Source organism: Engystomops pustulosus, chromosome 4 (genome assembly GCF_040894005.1).
Source record: "Engystomops pustulosus chromosome 4, aEngPut4.maternal, whole genome shotgun sequence".
NCBI classification, from domain to species: domain Eukaryota; kingdom Metazoa; phylum Chordata; class Amphibia; order Anura; family Leptodactylidae; genus Engystomops; species Engystomops pustulosus.
In genome coordinates, this window is record NC_092414.1 from 122501244 (window position 1) to 122521199 (window position 19956).

Consider the following 19956-nt stretch of genomic DNA (forward strand, 5'->3'; position numbering starts at 1 on the left):
TGCTGTTTTTTTATGCAGACATGAAGTTGTTACACTATTAATATGTAAAACTAAGACACAAAGTTCATTGAGATGCTTCAGTATAACAACTTGTCTATAGTAGATATAGTAGAGGTGGGAAGACTCATGATGTGCTGCATAACTGACATAATGCTGCAACCTGCAATATCCCACACTATAGCCACACAACGGGAAACATCCCATATACACTATGCTTCTTTATCTTGGCAAGAGCAGGTAACTGACCATCCAATACTAACAAATCCGTACCCACTGGGATCTGGTGCATATAGAAGTGTGGGTGGAAGGGGTTCCCTAGTAGCATCACAACTATGGAAACATCAAGGAGGATGCAACTATCAGCACATTTCGCTCTTAAGAGAAGCAACTTCCTTATTGTTAACATCAGTCTGGCATGCGGCATACTACCTACTGTAGTGTCAGAGCAAGTCACATGGGATGACGCGGAAATATCCAGCACTCTCTTTACCATATAGATACAGTAGAGTGACCAATATAAAGACTGCGGGTGTCCATCCCAAGGTGCTACACATTGACAAAGCTATTATAAGTTAGACCTCCAATAACCAACTATGGGGATATATACTAATGATGGCCATATATAATATTCCTATTATGTATCAGTATATTTTGTTTCTGTATTTTGAAGTTGGGAAATGCAAGTTACATACATATTTGAACGTACTTGAACGTACTTATGTAATGCAGATGGCAGTGTAAAGATTTACTTTGCATTTTCATTTCTTTATTATGGATCTGTGCCAATTTAAAACAAGCTAATACTGATGAGGATTCTCTGTGATTGCTCCTGGATAAATCACAAAGCAGTTTGTCCCTATGCCATACTAAACATCTCTCTAATTTCAGTATTATACAGCACTCCTTGAATAGGGAACTTACATGTTACTGAGTACTTGTACAGAATAGCAGTTTGTAGAAATTTGGGAATGAGCATTATTCTTTTTTTTTTTTTTTTTTTTTTTTTTTATAATTAAAATTTTTTTATTAGGTTTTTAAACAAACAAATACAAACATACAAATACATTGATACAAGGTGCAGTGTTGTAGTATGTATCTTATTGATATAAAATATAATGAGTGACATAAACATGTATTAATCTCCTCTTATATTATCTCAATATATTGTATTTATAATACATCCATTTTTCCTTATTCATATGGGGGTAATAGTTTTGCCATTGAGTAGTGTATGGGGTGTATTATTGAAGAACAGTCAATAACATCATAACAATTAAACAATACAACTGTGACCTGGTGCTGGGAGGTGTGTATCAAAGTTCACCCTTGATGGTTGGGGCCATTTATCCATTTATCCCAGTTTGCTATGTAATTGTGGTATTTGTTTTCCTGTATGGAGATGTGTTTTTCATATGAGCAGTTTGTGTTCACTAGATTTATGACTTGACTTTCCTTTGGGCATTGGGCGTCTTTCCAGTGTCTGGTAATGAGTGACATAAAAACTTGTATTTATGTTTGTTTATCCATTAGTCAAAAGCCAAAATTAGAAATTCTTTAGACATTTTATATCTATCTGTTAATTTGACTTCAATTAAATTGAAGCTTATCAAATCTGCTCTGGTCTTCTGCGACATCAGTATTCTATATTTTTTTATATTTTGCCAAATGACAACCCTGCACTGAATATCTTGAATTACTTCATGCGGTAAAAGATGTAATTTATTCAGGATAGCTGCCCTCCCTAGTATATTGTTCAGCAACACATGTAAGGAAGACTGAGCAGATGTGTACAATGTGTGCTGTAAAATGACAACAGATATCTGGAATATGTAAAACCAGCAGATACTTGGAAAAGATCTTAAAGGAAACCTATCATCCAAATCAAGTATGATAAACCAGGGGCAATTACTCATAGATCCAGGCGGCTGTAAGCTACTTCTATATATTATCCACAGCCTCCTTCCTTCTAAAATTAACTTTAAAAATGATGTACAACATGTTCAACCGAAATTAGATATTCCAGAATTATATACTAATTCCTACAAGAGAGGTAAAAATCACTCTTCTCAATGTCTCACAACCACCTAGGAAACTATGGAGAAACAATTTAAGTCTGTCTCTGTGGCACTTGGGGCTTATATATCCATTAATTAATTTTTTTTTAATTACTTAATTGATTTTTGACGTTTTTTTCTTTCTTCTAATACTACACAGCACTATTATTGAATAAAGTATTCAAGGAGCAGCAGTGCACATTTTATACCCCCATGATGAGAATGTTGTTCCCTATCCTTTGGATAAGGGATAACTTTAGAACTTGAGCCAACCCCTTTAAGGGAGGAAACATTTGACAATTCCAATTCTACAGAAGCTCAAAAGTGAGGATAGCCCTAGTTCTAACCTACTCCCACCAATCATCTGGAGAACTATTGTCTCTTTTGACAGTTCCCTTTTAGCTGTTCTTTCCATCACATAGGCCAAAAACCTCAACTTGTAACAGAAAGGCTATCAAGGAATGCAAAGGAATACTTCCCTCTCCCACTGTGTGCTGAAGCTTCTTTTCTCCCGTGAGATTACCTTGGGCAGAGAAAGGGGGAAGTTCAGGGAGAGACAGTGTAACATCCTTTGAAGCTACAGAACAGAAGGACTCTGGTAGGGCCACCCCAAAGCCCTTCAGGCTCATTATCCTAATTTTAAAATTTGATATTAGAAGGAATGAGGTCATGGATAACAAATATAAGAAGATTACCACAGTCACAGTGCCTTAAATACATTCAATATGGGGACTCTCAAACTGCTTGTACTCTAGCTTTAATGAATCAAATTTAGTATGCTTATTAAACTCTTACATATTGCCCACATTTTATATTTACATTGTCATATGCATTCTGAGGAGCCATATGGAAAGCCCAATGACTTAACATCAGTAATATGTAATGATAGACCATTAAGTTCACTTTCCTTTAGGTAATTATGAACTACAAGTCTATGGATAATCTTCTCTTGACACAATGCAGTACGGTCCTGGGTAGTAGTAGGCAGTTCAGAGTACTTAACATTTGGCATTTTATAACAAGTCTGACAGAGTCATGTGCCTTTCATCATTTTAATAACATCTTCCTCTAAGAGTAAACTATTTACAACAAGATGTCTTGGTTCTAAATTGGTTCTACAGAATATACTCTACTACCATATTGGTAAATGTTGATCACAACGTGTTCATAAACATATTCTGATCACTTCATGTGTCTTTTACATGTTCTTTCAGTTATTGGCCATATTTGGTCCTTTGGAGTGGACGATTTTATTTAATGTAAATTTAAGAAGGGGCCTAACAGCACCCCTGACACTGTTTCCTGACAGCAGATTGTTTGAGTCTTGATAATATATTATTGTCCCACTCTGCATTGTATTGTTTCACTGTTGTTAATTCTAAAAAGCATTAAAAATGAGCCAAATCTGCAATGCTTATCTACATTTCGTAACAGGATTCTTTTACTTTTTATATTTTATTATTATGTATGTATCATTGTTTCTATGTTTTTTTAGAAAGAAAAAAAATTGAAAATACCATTATTTGATGCAGACAACAGAACCAGGAGAGCAACTTCTTGGCTAATTCCTTTGGCCCACATTTATTAAAGCCCCTGCACGAGTTTTCTATCTGAATTTGCACATTCTTTTCAGTGCAAACTGCTCGTACACATGTATACATGAACTGTCTGCAACACATTTGTGTCTATATCCAGCACAACACAAAATTCTGCACTAAAAGAGGTGGTCCGGTGCACAGTCGTACCATGCCCCACATTAATCTTGCAGTGTGCGGCAGAATTGTGTCCCATGCTCTATGTTGTCACAGTGAAGGGGTCACAAGATTCATGAAGAATTCATGAATCTGGTGCACCCTGCACACTTCACAGGCGAAATGCACATGGTGCAGGTTACACTGTTTTTGATAAATGTGGTCCAATGGGACAAATTCATTAAATGCAGTTTGCCTGTGTATAATGCAGGGAGCGCCCCCTACACTGCCCCGAAAGAGTGCACCAACTTTTTTTGGTGCACCTTTACCATTGGTCGTGCGACATAGAGGGACTTTGATAATAGTTTTTTAGACAGTTTTTTGCCATTTTTCTGCATAATTTTTTGGCGCACTTATTAAATCATTTTGAGTGTCTGCTCCTTATCTGACATAGTGAATGGCTGTTCTGCAGATGTTTGCACTGCATCTATCACTATTTTGCACCTTAAAAGTTGCAAATATACACCTGCTGTGAGCAGGTACGTTTGAAAAAACCTCCCTTTTTATTACTCAAAGCATTTTTTATTGAAGGCCTTTGCTTTCCAAATGAAAAATTGACTCTATGCAACGTAAAAAAATACTTCAGCACAGTTTTAAAATGTAAAATTTTTATATAGGACCATCACTCTGAGTGGGATTATTGTCAATTTTAATGGGCAGATCCAAAAATGTTGTCAGACTCCATTTCCCATACATTGTAATAAAAAAGGCAAAGATTCATTTGAGCAAGAATTTTTGTTTTACATATCTGTAACTTTGGGGAACATTTATCAGAGAATGCACTAAAAGTGCTATTTCCATGTATAATGCTGTTTGCGGCGATTCACTAAGACCGCCTGCCAGAAATCATGAATCTGGAGCTTCCCTGCACTGGCCCGACAGAGTTCACCATCTTTTTTGTGGTGCACCTTTAACATAGGGCGTGCGACACAATTTGCAAATTAAACTTAGTGCTTGGTCTGAATCAGTCGGAGCGACCAACGTCACAGCCCCTAATTTGTGCCACATGGAAGCCAGCGCAGCTGCAGCACAAAAGGGTGGTGAGCGACACAATAACCGTGCAGACATTTCTTAAATACCTGTGCAAGCCATTTTAGCCTAGAAGAACATGCACAGTCGGACAAAAGTGTGGCGCAAACCCCATAGTAAATGTGCCCCAATGTAGTCTGGACATTTTACAAGCAGTTACTTTTTTGTGCAAAAATGAAACCCTAACAGTTCTGTCATTTCATTATTGGTCACAAATGAGATCTAATTTGTGGAGTAATAACTTGAGACAAATTTGGCACAAAATGTGGCGCAAATGAATCGGACATGCAACAATTCAAAAACTCATTTACTAAGGCAAAACTAGATCTATCATAAATCATAAGCCAAAAAAAAAAAAGAACAAACTAAGTGCAAAAATAGGCAAACCTGAGACCCACTATGATTAATGTCCCCGGACTCTGCATGTTAAATCTGGCACTCGGTCCGAATGAACACAGGAACGACCCCAACTTTGTGTCGCATAATGCCTAGTGCAGCTGTGTCACAAAAGGATCTTGTGTGACACAAGCAGTTTGCACTAAAAAGAATGTGCAAAGTCTGACAGAAAAATACCGCAGGGCCCTTAGTACTGTAAATGTGCCCCAATATGTTTGCTAGGTGCTGCCTTTGATAAGTTAAAACATTGTTACCCTGTTGCTTATGTTTATCCCTTGTAAGTGTGATGTGATTAAATTAGTTAGTCTCCTAAATGATTCAGCTCTATCCAATTTCGTCATATATACTGAAAAATAATGTAAGGATTTTAAGATTTTAAAATGTGCAAATTACCACTGTGTACATAGTGACTAGAAGTGAACACCTGCTGTAATATAGCGAGGGAAAAGCAAACAACACCCATACCACTAATGGGAATATAGAATTCCATCTAAGAGGAAATATAAAAAATAATCAAAGGCCTCTGTCCGTAATGATAGTGTAGGAGACATCAAATAAACCTTCCAAAGCCACAGATCCTTGCATTCCGTCAACTGCCAAATCTCAAAAAGACTTCAGAAAATTCATGTTTCTTCCATTTCTGCACGTCACATCACTTACCACTATTTTTTTTAGTTCAGTACTGCATATCTTTTTTCCTAAAGCCATGTTTATGTCAGCATTTTTCTTTCATTTTATCGTAACAATTTACATTTGGTTCTTTTGCTTTATGCTAATGAGCTGACACATAAATCAGATGTGTGAAGCTAACTTTAACATATGGTTTGCAAAATTAGAAACAAAATGTCTCTGACTGACCCATTGGAGAAATATGAGAGTCAGAAGAAGAAAAAGGTCTGGACTTGATTGTCGACGGCTAACAGTAATGTAGATTATATTAAAGAGTGATTGCATTTATTACCTCACCAAGGATGCACATATGGTTAGAATTGCAATGTAAATGTATTTTATAGAACATTGGTCCAATCTTTAATGGGATTTTCTAACATCCCACTGTAAAACGGATTCAGCAATAAATAAAATAACAAAAAAATTGTCACATTCTTTTCCCTAGGGATCTCCCTTGGTTCTTTGCTCTCTAGGTCATGGCAGTGATATGTTCTCCCGGACTGGTTGTTAAATAGATTGTTAAAATAGATTGTTTAACAAATAGTATGGGGAGACAATGAGAAGTGAGATTCAAACTTGCAACCTCACCCTTAACATTCTTTATACTGTGTCAGTGTCTTTGCAATACCAATACAATTTAAAGCTATGAAAAATCAGAGACTAATGAGCAATGCTCATTACCTTAGGGCAGTGGTGGTGAACCTTTTAGAGACCGAGAGCCCAAACTACAACCAAACCCCACTTATTTAAATGCAAAGTGCCAGTAATATGTTGCTACCTGTTTTGTCACAGCTTTTAATTGTATCGGCATCCTGAGGACACCAATGCAGTTGAAAAAAAGAGAAGAAATTCAAATAATCATTGCAGCTTCCCTCCAGGGGACCCTGAACAGGAAGAATTGTGGGGCCCTAAGCAGGAGCTCCAATAATAACACAGCCTTGTTTGTACCTCCTTGCCCCTCCTGTAGTCCCAGACAGCTAAGGAAGGATGTGTAGCTTTAAAATAGCCCTCATCACAGCACAACCTGGGTGGCCAGGGACGACAGGAGGAGGTTTTGAGTCCAGTATGGACTTGGTTGATGGCTTGGGTGCCCACAGCGAGTGCTTTGAGTGCCACCCGTGCCATAGGTTCGCCACCACTGCCTTAGGGGGTAAGTGCTAATGTTTCTGTCTTGTTCCTCCACGTCTGCTTCACTGAATAAAGCACTTCATAAAAATTTAAATTTTTTAATAACATGCTTTATTCTGTGTAGCAAACGTGGAGGAACAGAACAGAAACACTAGCACTTACCCCCTAAGCATTGCTTTGGTGACCATCTACCAGTGCTAAATCTTTAAACCTGGAAAGTAGTATGTTTACTGTGAACTCACAATGATCAAGTGGAGAACTGAAGTCAGATGTGGAACCCGCCCCAGTCGAATTTTGCTACAGTATATGACTGTACCATGACACAGCCTGTCAACATATATCAAATTGTAATTACATGAATATCAATGTGATTATTTTTAACAGCTTTATAAACACTTCATTCCATTTTTATAGTACATTGTGGGGGTTTTGCAAGCAGCTTTTTTTGTTACTGTTTGACAACAACTTTGCAGATAAATGTGTTCTATATGTTAGTAAAGTATTGTAAACTGTATTACAAATGATGTTTCCAATTTGTTGAGTTTCTGGTTTTTACCACATTTTAACCTAAACAATGCATTCTCTAGGCTAATAGTAAGGGTTATGTTATGGTGAAGAAATGCGAATTATCCTAGAATCTGATTTATACTGATATCACATGACTATGAATGATGAACATACCTGGGAATCTATAATATCCATTCACAATCAATACTATGTCTGAGTTTACAAAGAAAATGGCTTTCTATAGAATCCAATACTCTAAGTAATATATCACTAGTGTCATTTTTCCTAAACTGTTCTCTCATCTGTTCTGATCTTTTGTGAATGCTCCAGTTAATATTGTATGTCTTTATGTTTTATAAGTTTGTCGTACATACTCATCAAACACCATGCAACTGATAAACACAAGGGTCATTTGTGTATTTTCTTTTTAAATGTGCTTTGATTTTATGTTATTTGGGTCACTATGATCATAGAGATTGCATATTGCCATGGCGTTGCTCTGTTTAACAACTTTGTAAACCATAAATTTTTCAGAAAAAAATTCTGTCCTGCCATAGTTGTACACACGTAACTTTTTTACACTTTTGACTATGCATCTTTGTAAGGTGTCATCATTTGTAAGATGACGGTTTCATATTTTGGGAACTGTATGCCCTATTTTGGGAACAATTTTGGGAACAATTTTGGGACCTTTTGATCACTTTTTATTTAAAAAGTTTGAGTGCCGAAATAGTGTAAAAGTAGCATTTGGAAATTTACATGTTAAGGGCTTGTTTCAAGGTAATTTAAACAATAAATGAGAAGTTTTACCAGCTTTTTGACTGAGCTGCTCATGTAATAGGGAGATCATACTGCTTGTTCAATATGCCATGTTCCCTTTTACACTTTTAGTTTATTTATAGAGGTTTAAGAACTTATTACTGGAGGTTGTTTCAATGTTTCCTGATCTTCTCTTTTCTACTTCCAGTAATGAGCAGTATGAATGTTTGGGAAGTAGCACAGCAGAAGATAACATGCAGACTACCTACTGAGTTGGAAAACATCAAAGGTAAAATCTGTAGCATTGTATTAAACTATCACTGCATCATACAAATACTTAAGCTCCTTTAGAATCTTCTGCTGCTTTGATGCCAAGATCAGTAGCAGATGTAAGACATTTCAAGGTAAAGTTACAGACATTTACACTTGCAGCAATGCGCAAATTATCAATGTCACACGTCTGGTAATTCATTACAGAAATTTAAGGATATTTCTGACCCCTGGGACATGTTTAATACTTGTGACCCATCCTAAGGATAGGTCATTAGCATTAGATTGGTATTAGCCAATCCTGAATGGATAAAATGATCCAGGCATCCTCTGGCGCTGAAACTACACTGTGGGTGGAGTTGGAAATAGGACTGCAGCTTATCTCTAATGCCCTTCTTAACTAATAGTATTTCACCAAATATGGCCTAGGAAACAGGTAAATCCCTTAAAAAATCTATTGTATAAAAAATATGCAATTGATATTGATAATACCATTCAGTGATAAACCTATGATGCACAGTCTCCTACCTCCCAGAGTTATAAGAGTAGGCATGTTTTTTTCAACTGAACAGAATAGGTTTAGTTGACTTGTTCCAGAAAATGCTGAATTTAATAGGAACTTATTACTTGTCATGGTGTTCTCTGTACAGCAAGAGTGTGCATTCTAAATATAGACGGTAAACATTGCTGTCTACGGTTGGGAATCTGTCCCTTCTGACAGATACACTAGTTTGGCTTTATTCTCGCATCATGTCTTTAGGCTTCCTGAAAGTTATGCTTGATGTTAAGAGGCTTCCTTACAATGTAGCAGAGGTGTGGTTTTCCTTTTCCTATCCTGGAAAACTTTGCATATTTTACCAGAATCCCCGAGCGGAGCATCAATGGCTATACGTTTCCACATACCTAAAGGGGGCCTTAATTGGAAAAGTCTGTGTAAGAAAAACTCTTACTTTTCATTCTAAATATACACATAAGGCTGTATCATTAGGTACACAGTAATGTCCCACTACCTGGCTAACCCATTATATGGGGATATGATTATTTACCGAAATAGGTGCCCAAATGACATCTCATTCCAAAAAATAGATGAAACTATGTAAAAGAAAGACAAAATTGTGGTAACTGAATGTGTTGAAGTAAAGGTCATAGTGATCTTGATAGTCTCGATTCCTAGTACTTAAAATCCACACAAGACTCCAATTTTTCATTATAACTACATATATCTTTATATTTGTATGTAGCTCCACCTAAAAATTTTTGAGCGAATTCCCTTTTGACATTCATCAGAGAGAATTTAGTGTATGTGCAGTGAAGATACAAATGCCAGACTGTTCCAGGTGCAACCAAGCTGTCTGTCTCTGCATCTTATCATCGGGTATTACTACCCATGACATAAGGCTCCAGAACCATTGAATAGCAAAATGGTGAAGACTAATGAAGATTGTATTTTAATTCCATTACATTACACTCTAGGGAGTGCATGAATTACCTATACAATAAGAGTGTTTCAGTACACAGGTGCCTGTAAATACAGTATAACCTTATATATAAATATTGTAGCTTAAAATATTATAAATAATTCTGTAATTATTGTGAATTTTAAGTCTTATAGCACTTATCTCTTATCTACATCATATGGAATAAGTGTTTGATTGCTTACCGGGACCCCCCTGCAGTTAATATTTCAGTCATTATGATTTGCATTTTGTCTTGAATGTATGTTACTATTTTGTTTTGATATGTCTGACTAATAAAGATGCAATGAGTCTTCTGGTACTTTTTAATTGTACTATAGATGTCGTAAAGTATTTGCATCCCTTTCATCCATGTCAGGTAAAAAATTAGAAATTATATTTTATATTGATGCATGTCTTATTATACAGGTTGATCAGATATACAAAGTATTATGAAATCCATGTTTAGCTATTCAAAATGGTTGCACTATAGCAGAGGAGAAATGACTATGAGTGTAGATGATGGGAATGGAGTCATAATAATTATAAGCATAAGAGGACTCACTAATCTTCTCAGAAGTAAATTACATATATGGTGTGATATCTCTACAGATGACAGTGTTTGTTGATATCTTGCACCCTTCTTGCATAAGCAAAAGGTGGCACATATACTGTCACCTAGGGTAGTATCACTCTCTAGTAAGGTGCGAAATGTAAATCAGAAATTCACAGCTAATATACTGAAACACATTTTAGTGATAATTTCAAAATATCACACTATTAAATTTGTTACAAAAAATGTAATACAAAAAAACTGATATTTTTTGTAATGGTAAGATTGTGTTTGATATTTTAGGGCCCTAACCCAAAAGACAGAACATTGCCAAAATGTGCATCGGGTAGGCACCATAGGTGAACTACTTGGATATGATCTGATTGTTGTCTGACCTCCAAGTGACACAATAAGAGATGTATTACTGTGTGGATCTTTAGACCAGTGCAGAGTAGAACTAGACAGTTCTCTGCTGCGCCAGATTAATCAGTGTGTCTGATGCTGGATGATTAATCTCTCCAAATCTCCCCCAATAACTAGTGATTTCTATACTGTGCTTTATGTATTGAGACTTCATTGTTAATATATAATAATATTTATGTAATGATGACTAGAACATGTGCTTGTTCTCCCGTGTGCTGTCATAATCATTGAATGTTTGTATGTTCTCTTTCTTAATAATAATAATAATAATATATACTTTTGTATGGCAATCATTTCTTCTATAGGCTGGTATGTTTGTTTAAGTTTAGTGAGATCTAATTTGGGAATAAAAGGCATAATAAATACCTTTCCTACAACTGTGGTTTTTCAATTACACAAAGCAGTCAATTATATCAGCGGAAATAAAAAGTTGCTTTCATCAACTTTTTTGGGGGGAATTGTGGTCCAAAGCTGAGATAATGTCTATTTTGGTCGTGAAGAAGGCAAGCCTGTACTTCTGAAACTACCACAAGGGGTTATTTGTGTTCTCTTGCAGACTGTTTTGTGCCTTTTTGAGATTACAAATAATCATCATCTTAATTGAGGAAGAGCTATTACTTTGCCAGTCTCAAAAGCACCAGTGATTTCTGTTCACAATGATGCCAGCATGCCAGATGTTCTGTAGTCCCATATATATATATATATATATATATATATATATATAACACCCAAAAATCATATCTGTTAAAGAAATGTTTAGTCCTTATAGAATATAGAATTAAGGGACAAGTGCAGCCTAATAATTCTTAGCCCCTGGTGAAGATGAATCTGGCTATTGCAGTCATTATAATACCTTATATTATACATGTTAATAGTCATTTAAAGTTCCCTCCTTCATTATAGGGTTGTGATATATGAAAAATGTACCTAACAATGTAGAAGAACCATCTACCTTTTCTAAGCACCCTTCTTTTGGGAAATGGGCTTACAGAGGTTAAATAAGGTCAAGTTGTATTCTATGGATATTTTAGTTATTTGCAGTTATATCAGTATATTTATCCACAGGAGGGGGTCATACAAAGTGCAAATGTTGGGAAACACATGGTTAGTAAGGATAAGAGGAAGCCACTAAAGAGTTGGATCTGGACTAATTACTAATTAGAGTTAAGAACTATTCCATAATAATCCTGTAATTGCAGTGCATGATAAGAAAGAAAAACACAACATAATATATAATAAGTCATAAAGAAGTACACAAAGTACTGAACTCTACAGCAAGTCTATGTCATGATAGAACGTTGAATGTCCACTACCAAATGGATTCTTAGATCAATACACTCAACACATGTGGAAAATGCTCTAACATCTTTCAGGTATGTTGATGTCATTTTTGGATTCCAACACATAAATAGAATGAGAATGTTCTTGCATGAACAGCCCCTAGAGGGGTGTCTCAGGATTGCAAAACACAGAGTGGCTTTTATTCCAGAAACAGCCCCACTCTTGTCTAAGCTGGCCTAAGATGTAATAGCAGATGCATTAGCACAAGGACAGGAGCGGAACTTTTTCTGGATATTTTCTCTAAACCTGGCCAACTTTTACAGGCTTTCCATAGAGCTTCACCATCCTAAATAAGATTGTGTATGGTCTTAATATTCCAATTCTACATAAATTTTGGTGATACCAAGAGCCAGGAATCCATCATAATAACAATTTTCAATAGTCGTTTACCTAAATAAACATATAAATAATCAACAATTGTATATGGCTTGTCCAACATTTATCTTAGGCTTCTTTCTCTTCTGTGTTGCAGTCTTCATCAAAGAATCTGTCAAAATACCAGAAAAGAGACTTTTTCCCCAGCTCCTAATATCAACACTATGGCAGAGAACCTACATACACAATAAAAGTTATTTATTTAGGTCATATTATGGATTTGTCCCTGGCTTAGATTCCCTTTTTCTGTTTCTGTTACCAGAACATGAAGAATTTTATTTCTATTGATACAAATGTATTCACAAACTTGGTAATAAATCACCAGTGCTAAATACCAGAAGTGATAAATGTCTGTTTGTCAGAACACTAATATGAACAGATGAGTAGCATTTACTGTGAAGTGTGAAATCATGATGATGCCATCAAAATAATTACATCCATTTTTAGTAGATACATTGCCTAAAAATCTCAATGAATGTATACTTCTATATTCTGGGTCCAATGGGATCTTGACGGTTATGACTATACATGTGATAAGGAGCCAGTTAAGTTTGACACATTAGTGAGTACAATTTGTTTGCATGCAGGGGTACTACTGCTTTACCTGTTGTACAATACACTGCTTTACTTATAATTATGTCGGCCTTGAAGGAGTCTATAACACAACATAAGCTCCTGACCTCAAAGCACTGAGTATTCTGTAATTACTGTATTACTTTTCCTATAATTTACATACACAGGGCAGTAATTACATGGCACATACAAACACACACTTTATATTTCTTTACTTAAAACCCAACCATTAAATTACATTTAGGCACCTTGTAGGCCTGGGATTAACACATTGCCAAATGTCCCTTTTTACAACATTGAACTCACATGTCTGTCAATATCTACAGTAGCTTTTAGTAGCTTTATTATAAAGGAGGGGAAGAAGAAGAGATTACAGTACTCTATATGTGATGTGATGTGATGTACTTAACATTAAGAGATAGTTTATAAATATCAATTAGATAAAAATCTGATTTTCCAAATATGCAAATCCCATAATTCTAATAGACTAGAAGAAAAGCTTCTGTTCAATATTATGCAGCAAATTGGTTACATAAAGCAAGTAAGTTATGTCACCATCTTACCTTTATAAGACAGACGAAGTCTTGGCTGGTTTGCGTCCGTTGCCAAAGACGCACAGACATAAAGTCCAAGGAGAAGCGCAGCTTTAATGGGAATATATGCCATGCTGTGTGCAGTCAGTCCTGTGTGGCTCTTCTGGAAAGGGCTTTAGCTTCTCTGCTGGAGTTTAGAAAACAGCTCTCTTTTCAGTGCCTTCTATATCTCCCTTAGGAATCCCTTCTCTTCCTAGTACACATTTCCTATTTGTCATGCCTCATTACAATGTGTACTACAGAGTGGTCTCTTGCCATGACATTTGTTTATAGACAGACATGTCATTCCTCAGTCCATGCCAGTGCTGTGCTGTCTCCTAGTCCTGCCTTCAGTATAACCAGGCATTCAGCACATTCATTGGAATAAACGCCTCCTTGCTGCAAGCTGCTGAGAAATCTGTTCCTTGCGAAGACCTGCCAGACGTTTTGTCTTAATTCACCTTTCACCTTATGTAATTAAAAGGGAAAAAAAATGATTTTTAAGAGCTGTTAGATCCTAGCAGCGGGGATGCCAGGAGTGAGACTGCGCTCACTAGCACTGAAGACCAGTGAAAGACGAGAGAAAGTACTTCACTACTCATCTGGCAACTCCTACTTACTGCACAGAAGCTATTTGTGTCATTGCTCAATTAACATTTTTTTTGCAGTGTACTATTTTTGTAGACTAGGAAATGGTGATTGGCTATCAGGGAAGAAAAGTCATGTGTCTCTATTGATTATCTTCATAATTCATATAATGTATTAAAGTAAAATCTTTATAGAATTTTAAAAGTCCACATTTTTTTATTATATCGAATTGATCTAAGATGCCATTATTATTATTTTAAAGCTTTGTATTATTTATTTGGTTTAAGTTTTACATTAATAAATTATCTGATTTAAAACGTACCAGTATTCAATGGTCCTGCAGTCCAGAAACGTCCATTTCATTATTGCTATAAATAATCTAAACTCAGAGCTCAGAGACATTTCCATATATTTCAGAAAACATATAGATAATTATGTTTTGTAGTTATTGCTTCACAAGTGACCACCTTCTGGATATTGTATTTCCTACGTTTCACAGGCTGTTACAATGTCTCCCCATTCCCCCCTGCTCCCTCAGCCCCTCTCCCCTTCCACTGCTTGCTGTGATCTCACTGCAGCAGCAGAAGTTTCAGCACACAATGGGAGGTGGGAAGTGCTCCTTGCACAGTGTAACGGCCTGTGAAGCTACAGCACAGTCTGGATAACACCCTGCATGATTAAGAAATTTTATTTTAGATGGAAAGATACCATGGATAACAAGACAAGTGTTTCTAGTTTATCATGCTAGATTTTCATGGTGGATTTCCTTTAACCCCTTCACGCTCCGTGGCGGATATATCCGCCACGGCGCTTATGCCGGCTCGGCTCTAGATCAGAGCCGAACCGGCATCGGGAAACACGGGGTGCCGGCTGTAACTAATAGCCGGCACCCCAGTGTAACACCCGCGATCGGAGTTGTCTCCGATCGCGGGTGCTTAACCCGTTAAATGCCGCGGTCAGTGCAACCTAACATGCATCTGAGGGGTCTTTCCCCCACGATCGGCCCCCCCAAACTGTTTTCGGGGGGCGCCGATCGTTGCTATAGCAACTCTGGGGTCCGATCTGGACAAAAGTGAAAAAGTAAAAAAAAAGTTATTCAATAAAAAAATAAAGTCATAAATCACTAAAAATGCCCCAAACCCCCAAAACATATAAAGAGACATATAACTAAAAAAAAAAGTCTAAATCATAACACAAACCCCACATATATAGTATCACCGCGTCCGTAACAACCGGTAGAATAAAAGTAAATCATTATTGAACCCCCACGATAAACGCCGTAAAAAAAAAACTGTTATAAACCCTCCAAAAATTATGATTTTTACCTTTTCAATCCCACAAAAAATGCTATAAAATGCGATCAAAAAACCATATGTACTCAGACATGATACTGGTGCAAAGTACAACATGTCCCGCAAAAAACAAGCCATCAACCAGCTCCGTAGCCAAAAAAGTAACAATGTTATGCCACTTGGAAGACGGCAATACATAAATGATAGATTTTTCCCCACATTAGGGTTTTGTTTGACAAATTTAGTAAAACGTAAGAAAATATATTCATGTCTGGTATCCCCGTAATCGTATCAACCCATAGAATAAAGATAACATGATTATTAGTCTATACGGTGAACACCAAAAAAAAAAAAAGTAAAAAATCCAGTACAGAATTGATGCTTTTCTACTCCTGCCCTCAAAAAAAGTTCCTAAATTTTCAACAATAGGTGATACCAACCCCAAAATGGCAACACTGGAAAAAGCATCTCATCCCGCAAAAAAAATGCCGTCACATGGCCCCAATAACGAAAAAGCGAAAATTTTATAGACTTCAAAAGTGGCCAATGAGGAAACTAAAATCCTGGCAGCTGCAGCGCCCTCCTTCCCTTCTGCACCTCGCTGTGCGCCCATAAAACAAGTCACAGCCACATGTGGGGGGTCTTTGTACTCAGGAGAAATTGCAGAACAAATTGTATGGTGGGTTTTCTATTTTTATATTTTGGAAATGTGTAAATTTTAGTGCTAAATGAACGTATAAGGGAACAATATGATCATTCTAAATTTCACCTCCATTTTGATTCAATTACTATGAAGATCTCAAGGGGTTAACAATCTTCGTAAAATCTGTTTCTGATAGCTTGAGGGGTTCAGATTTGAAAATGGGTTGATTATATAGGGGGTTTTGATGCTAAATATGTAAAGTTTCATTCAAAACTGTATTTATCCCCAAAATAGTCAATTCTGAAAATCTGGAAAAGCGATATTCTATTTGTAAGCCGCGTGACATCAAAATAAATTATCCAGACATTTCAGAAATTATGAAAATGTAAAGTAGACAAATGGTAAATGTTATTCAGCAACTTATTTAGGTGGAAAATCTATCTGCCTGAAAACGCAATGATTTAGAATTTCGAAAATGGCAAATTTTTCAAAAAATTTATCATATTTTCTTTTTTTTTGTAAATAAACGCAAAACTTATCTGCCAAAATTTACCACTAAAATGAAGTACAACATGTGGGGAAAAAACAGTCTCAGAATCGTTTTGATAAGTAACAGTGTTCAAAAGTTATAACCATATAAAGCGAAGCAAGTCAGAATCCAAAAAATCGGGCTGAGCCTTAAGCTACAAAATGGCTGCGTCCTTAAGGGGTTAAATTGACATGTCCCTGTTTTCTGCCTGTCCTTTTGCTGTTCCAAGTAACTGCCTGGATAAGTTGTCATCAATTTACAGGGATCTCCCTAGAGTGGAAGGGTGAAAACCACAGTGTAGACTCCCCCATACTCCTCCTGGTCTCAGTTTACATCCATAATAACATATGACATTGGATGCAGTGGTTACATGCTGGCTGCATGTAAACAAAGGCAGGTAGGATCACAATTAGTGATGAGCCAGTATACTCGTCCGAGCTTGATGCTCGGTCGAGTATTAGCATACTCGGACCGGCTCGTTGCTCGGACGAGTATTTGCCCTGCTCGATAACGAGCATTTAATTAAAAAAAAAGAAGTGAAGAACAGTAAAAAAATACAATTAAAACATTTAATTTAATCATTTAATTGAAGAAAACAGTGAAAGAACACAGTGCAGAATAGATTGCAGATGTTCTGCACTGTGTTCTTTCACTGTGCTCGTTCAGTTTGTAATTTTACTGAAAAATGCTCGGGTCTCCCATTGATTTCAATGGGGCTCGTTACTCGAAACAAGCACTCGAGCATTGGGAAATGTTCGGCTCGAGTAACGAGCACCCAAGCATTTTAGTGCTCGCTCATCTCTAATCACAATATATTTAGTGCTGGCATGAAAGAGTATGGAGATGTAAGTACTGTTATATACTTATATACTTGCATAACTTTTTATTAGAGACTTGCAAATCTATTTGTTGGTTCTTAGCTTTAGTACAAATCTGCAATTTTTCAGGCAATCAAATGAAATCTGAAACTGTAAGAGGGTCATAAAATAATTTCCAAGACAACTGAAGCAGTAGTTTGGATCGATTTGATTCGGACCCAGATTCAATGGGGCTTATTTACTAGGGGTCGCGGATTGCACTTTTGTCAGACTGTTCATGGTTTTCGGGATTTGCGCAGCTTTGACAGGTATTTATGAGGGGATTGTGTTGCACATGATCAGATTGTGTCACAACTGCACTGGCTTTCATGCAACAGAAATGGGGGGGGGGGCAGCCCGTCAGATGATCCGACGGATTCGGACTGAGCGCGGGATTTAACTTTCAAATTGTGTCGCAAGACATGCACTTACATACACCAGGAAGAAGAAGGTGAACTCCTGCAGACCTGAGCAGGGAAGCGACACATATCGGGCGCACAATCTTAGTAAATTGTGGCAGTAAATGTGCATTACGCAGGGACAATGTACTTTGGATGAACTCCAGCAGCCGGGTTAGTAAATGTGCCCCAATATTTTGAAAAATTGTTCATAATAGAGTTTTTCACTGCAAGAATATATTGAAATGTCTTGATGGTACAAAGCTATTATTGATAAAATAGGCCAGAACAAAATATTTAGGTAATTTACTGGATAATCATAATGGGGGAGATTCTTTATGGCTTCTCAGCAAGTTTTCTGCCAGAGTAGCCATATGAATCTCTCTCTATGACGGTTTCCTAGTTTCTCTGACCAGCACGTCACTATAGGCTTGTCGGAGCGGAGAATGGGTGGGCAGCGGGGCAGGTGGAGGTAGGGCAGGGACTTGAACAACAGTCAGTCACACTAACTCTAGTCTTCACCTGAGACTATGAGACTATAGCAACAAACTCTGCCAGTTCCGATCTGGTCTAAAGAACGGAACTGGCGGAGTTAGCACCAATATTTACTAAGAGGCTTGAGAAGAGAGAGAGAGGGGGAAGGGTCTTTACTCTCAGTTGTGGAGGACCCTAGGAAATCACTTTCTGGGTATAAACAAAATACAACTAGTGATTAACCCCTTAGCGCTCCGCGCCGTAGCTGTACTGCGCAGCTTCCGACGATTAGCGCTCAGCGCAGTACAGCTACGGCGCGAGCGCATAGGATTTTAGAATTGTCACCACGTCTCGCGACGTGGTGACATCGGGACGAGAATTGGGTGACAGAGGCAGGAGGAGTTCCTGTCTCCGTCACCCGACCAATCAAATCGGTCCCGCCCGCCGATCGCCGTGATTGGCCAGTCAAACCTGACTGGCCAATTACAGCGATTTTGGGCTAAAAAACGTGGTTTTAGCCCCTTCCTCTTCCTCCAGCGGCACCATTTTGGTTTGGTATCGCTGGAGAGAGGAGAGAGCGTTACTGTGTGCACCAAAATACACTTTTACACTATAAATAGTGTTCTGATCCTTATCTGATCCCTATTGTTCCCTACAAATTCCCATCCCTATCTGTTTTTTCCTGTGTCCTGTGTGTTCCCTGTGTGATCGCCTTGTGTGATCCCACGTGTCTTCCGTTTTTCCCTGTCTGTCCCTTCTGAACCCAAACGCACTTTTCAGTGCGCTGTGTTAGCGTTGTTCTGCACTGGACGCACTTTTCAGTGCGCCGTGTGAATAGCGCTGCACAGAATCTTTAGCAGTCTTAGCGGTAGTTAGTTTGTCTTAGGGCAAGCTAGGTGCATTTGTAGCGCCTTTTTGCGCGGTGCACATAGGTTTTTTTTCGGTGCCTGGTAATATTTTTTTCCAGAGCGCCCGTACGTAGCTACTTTTTGTGTGTGCCATCTGTGCGGCTGGTCCGTGTGGTTTGGTGTGCATTATCTTTTTTTTTGTGTGCTATCTGTGCGGCTTGTCCGTGTAGTTTAGTGCGCATTATTTTTTTTGTGTGCTATCTGTGCGGCTTCTCCGTGTAGTTTAGTGCGCATTATTTTTTTTTGTGTGCTATCTGCGCGGCTTGTCCGTGTAGTTTAGTGCGCATTATTTTTTGTGTGCCATCTGTGCGGCTGGTCCGTGTGGTTTGGTGTGCATTATCTTTTTTTTTTTTGTGTGCTATCTGTGCGGCTTGTCCGTGTAGTTTAGTGCGCATTATTTTTTGTGTGCTATC

General features: G+C 37.5%; 1 protein-coding gene across 2 annotated transcripts in view; it reads right to left on the reverse strand.

Moving 5' to 3' along the window:
- The window catches only part of SEMA3E (semaphorin 3E), a 102609-nt gene extending 88173 nt beyond the window's left edge, over positions 1 to 14436 (reverse strand). The window contains exon 1 of one of the 2 annotated variants that reach the window (XM_072147284.1): positions 13846 to 14436. In XM_072147284.1, the coding sequence (XP_072003385.1) occupies positions 13846 to 13948 (103 nt within the window). In that variant the 5' untranslated portion in view covers positions 13949 to 14436. The remainder of the gene's footprint in view (positions 1 to 13845) is intronic. The other variant, XM_072147283.1, reaches the window with a different exon arrangement.
- Between the last annotated feature and the right edge of the window lie 5520 nt (positions 14437 to 19956).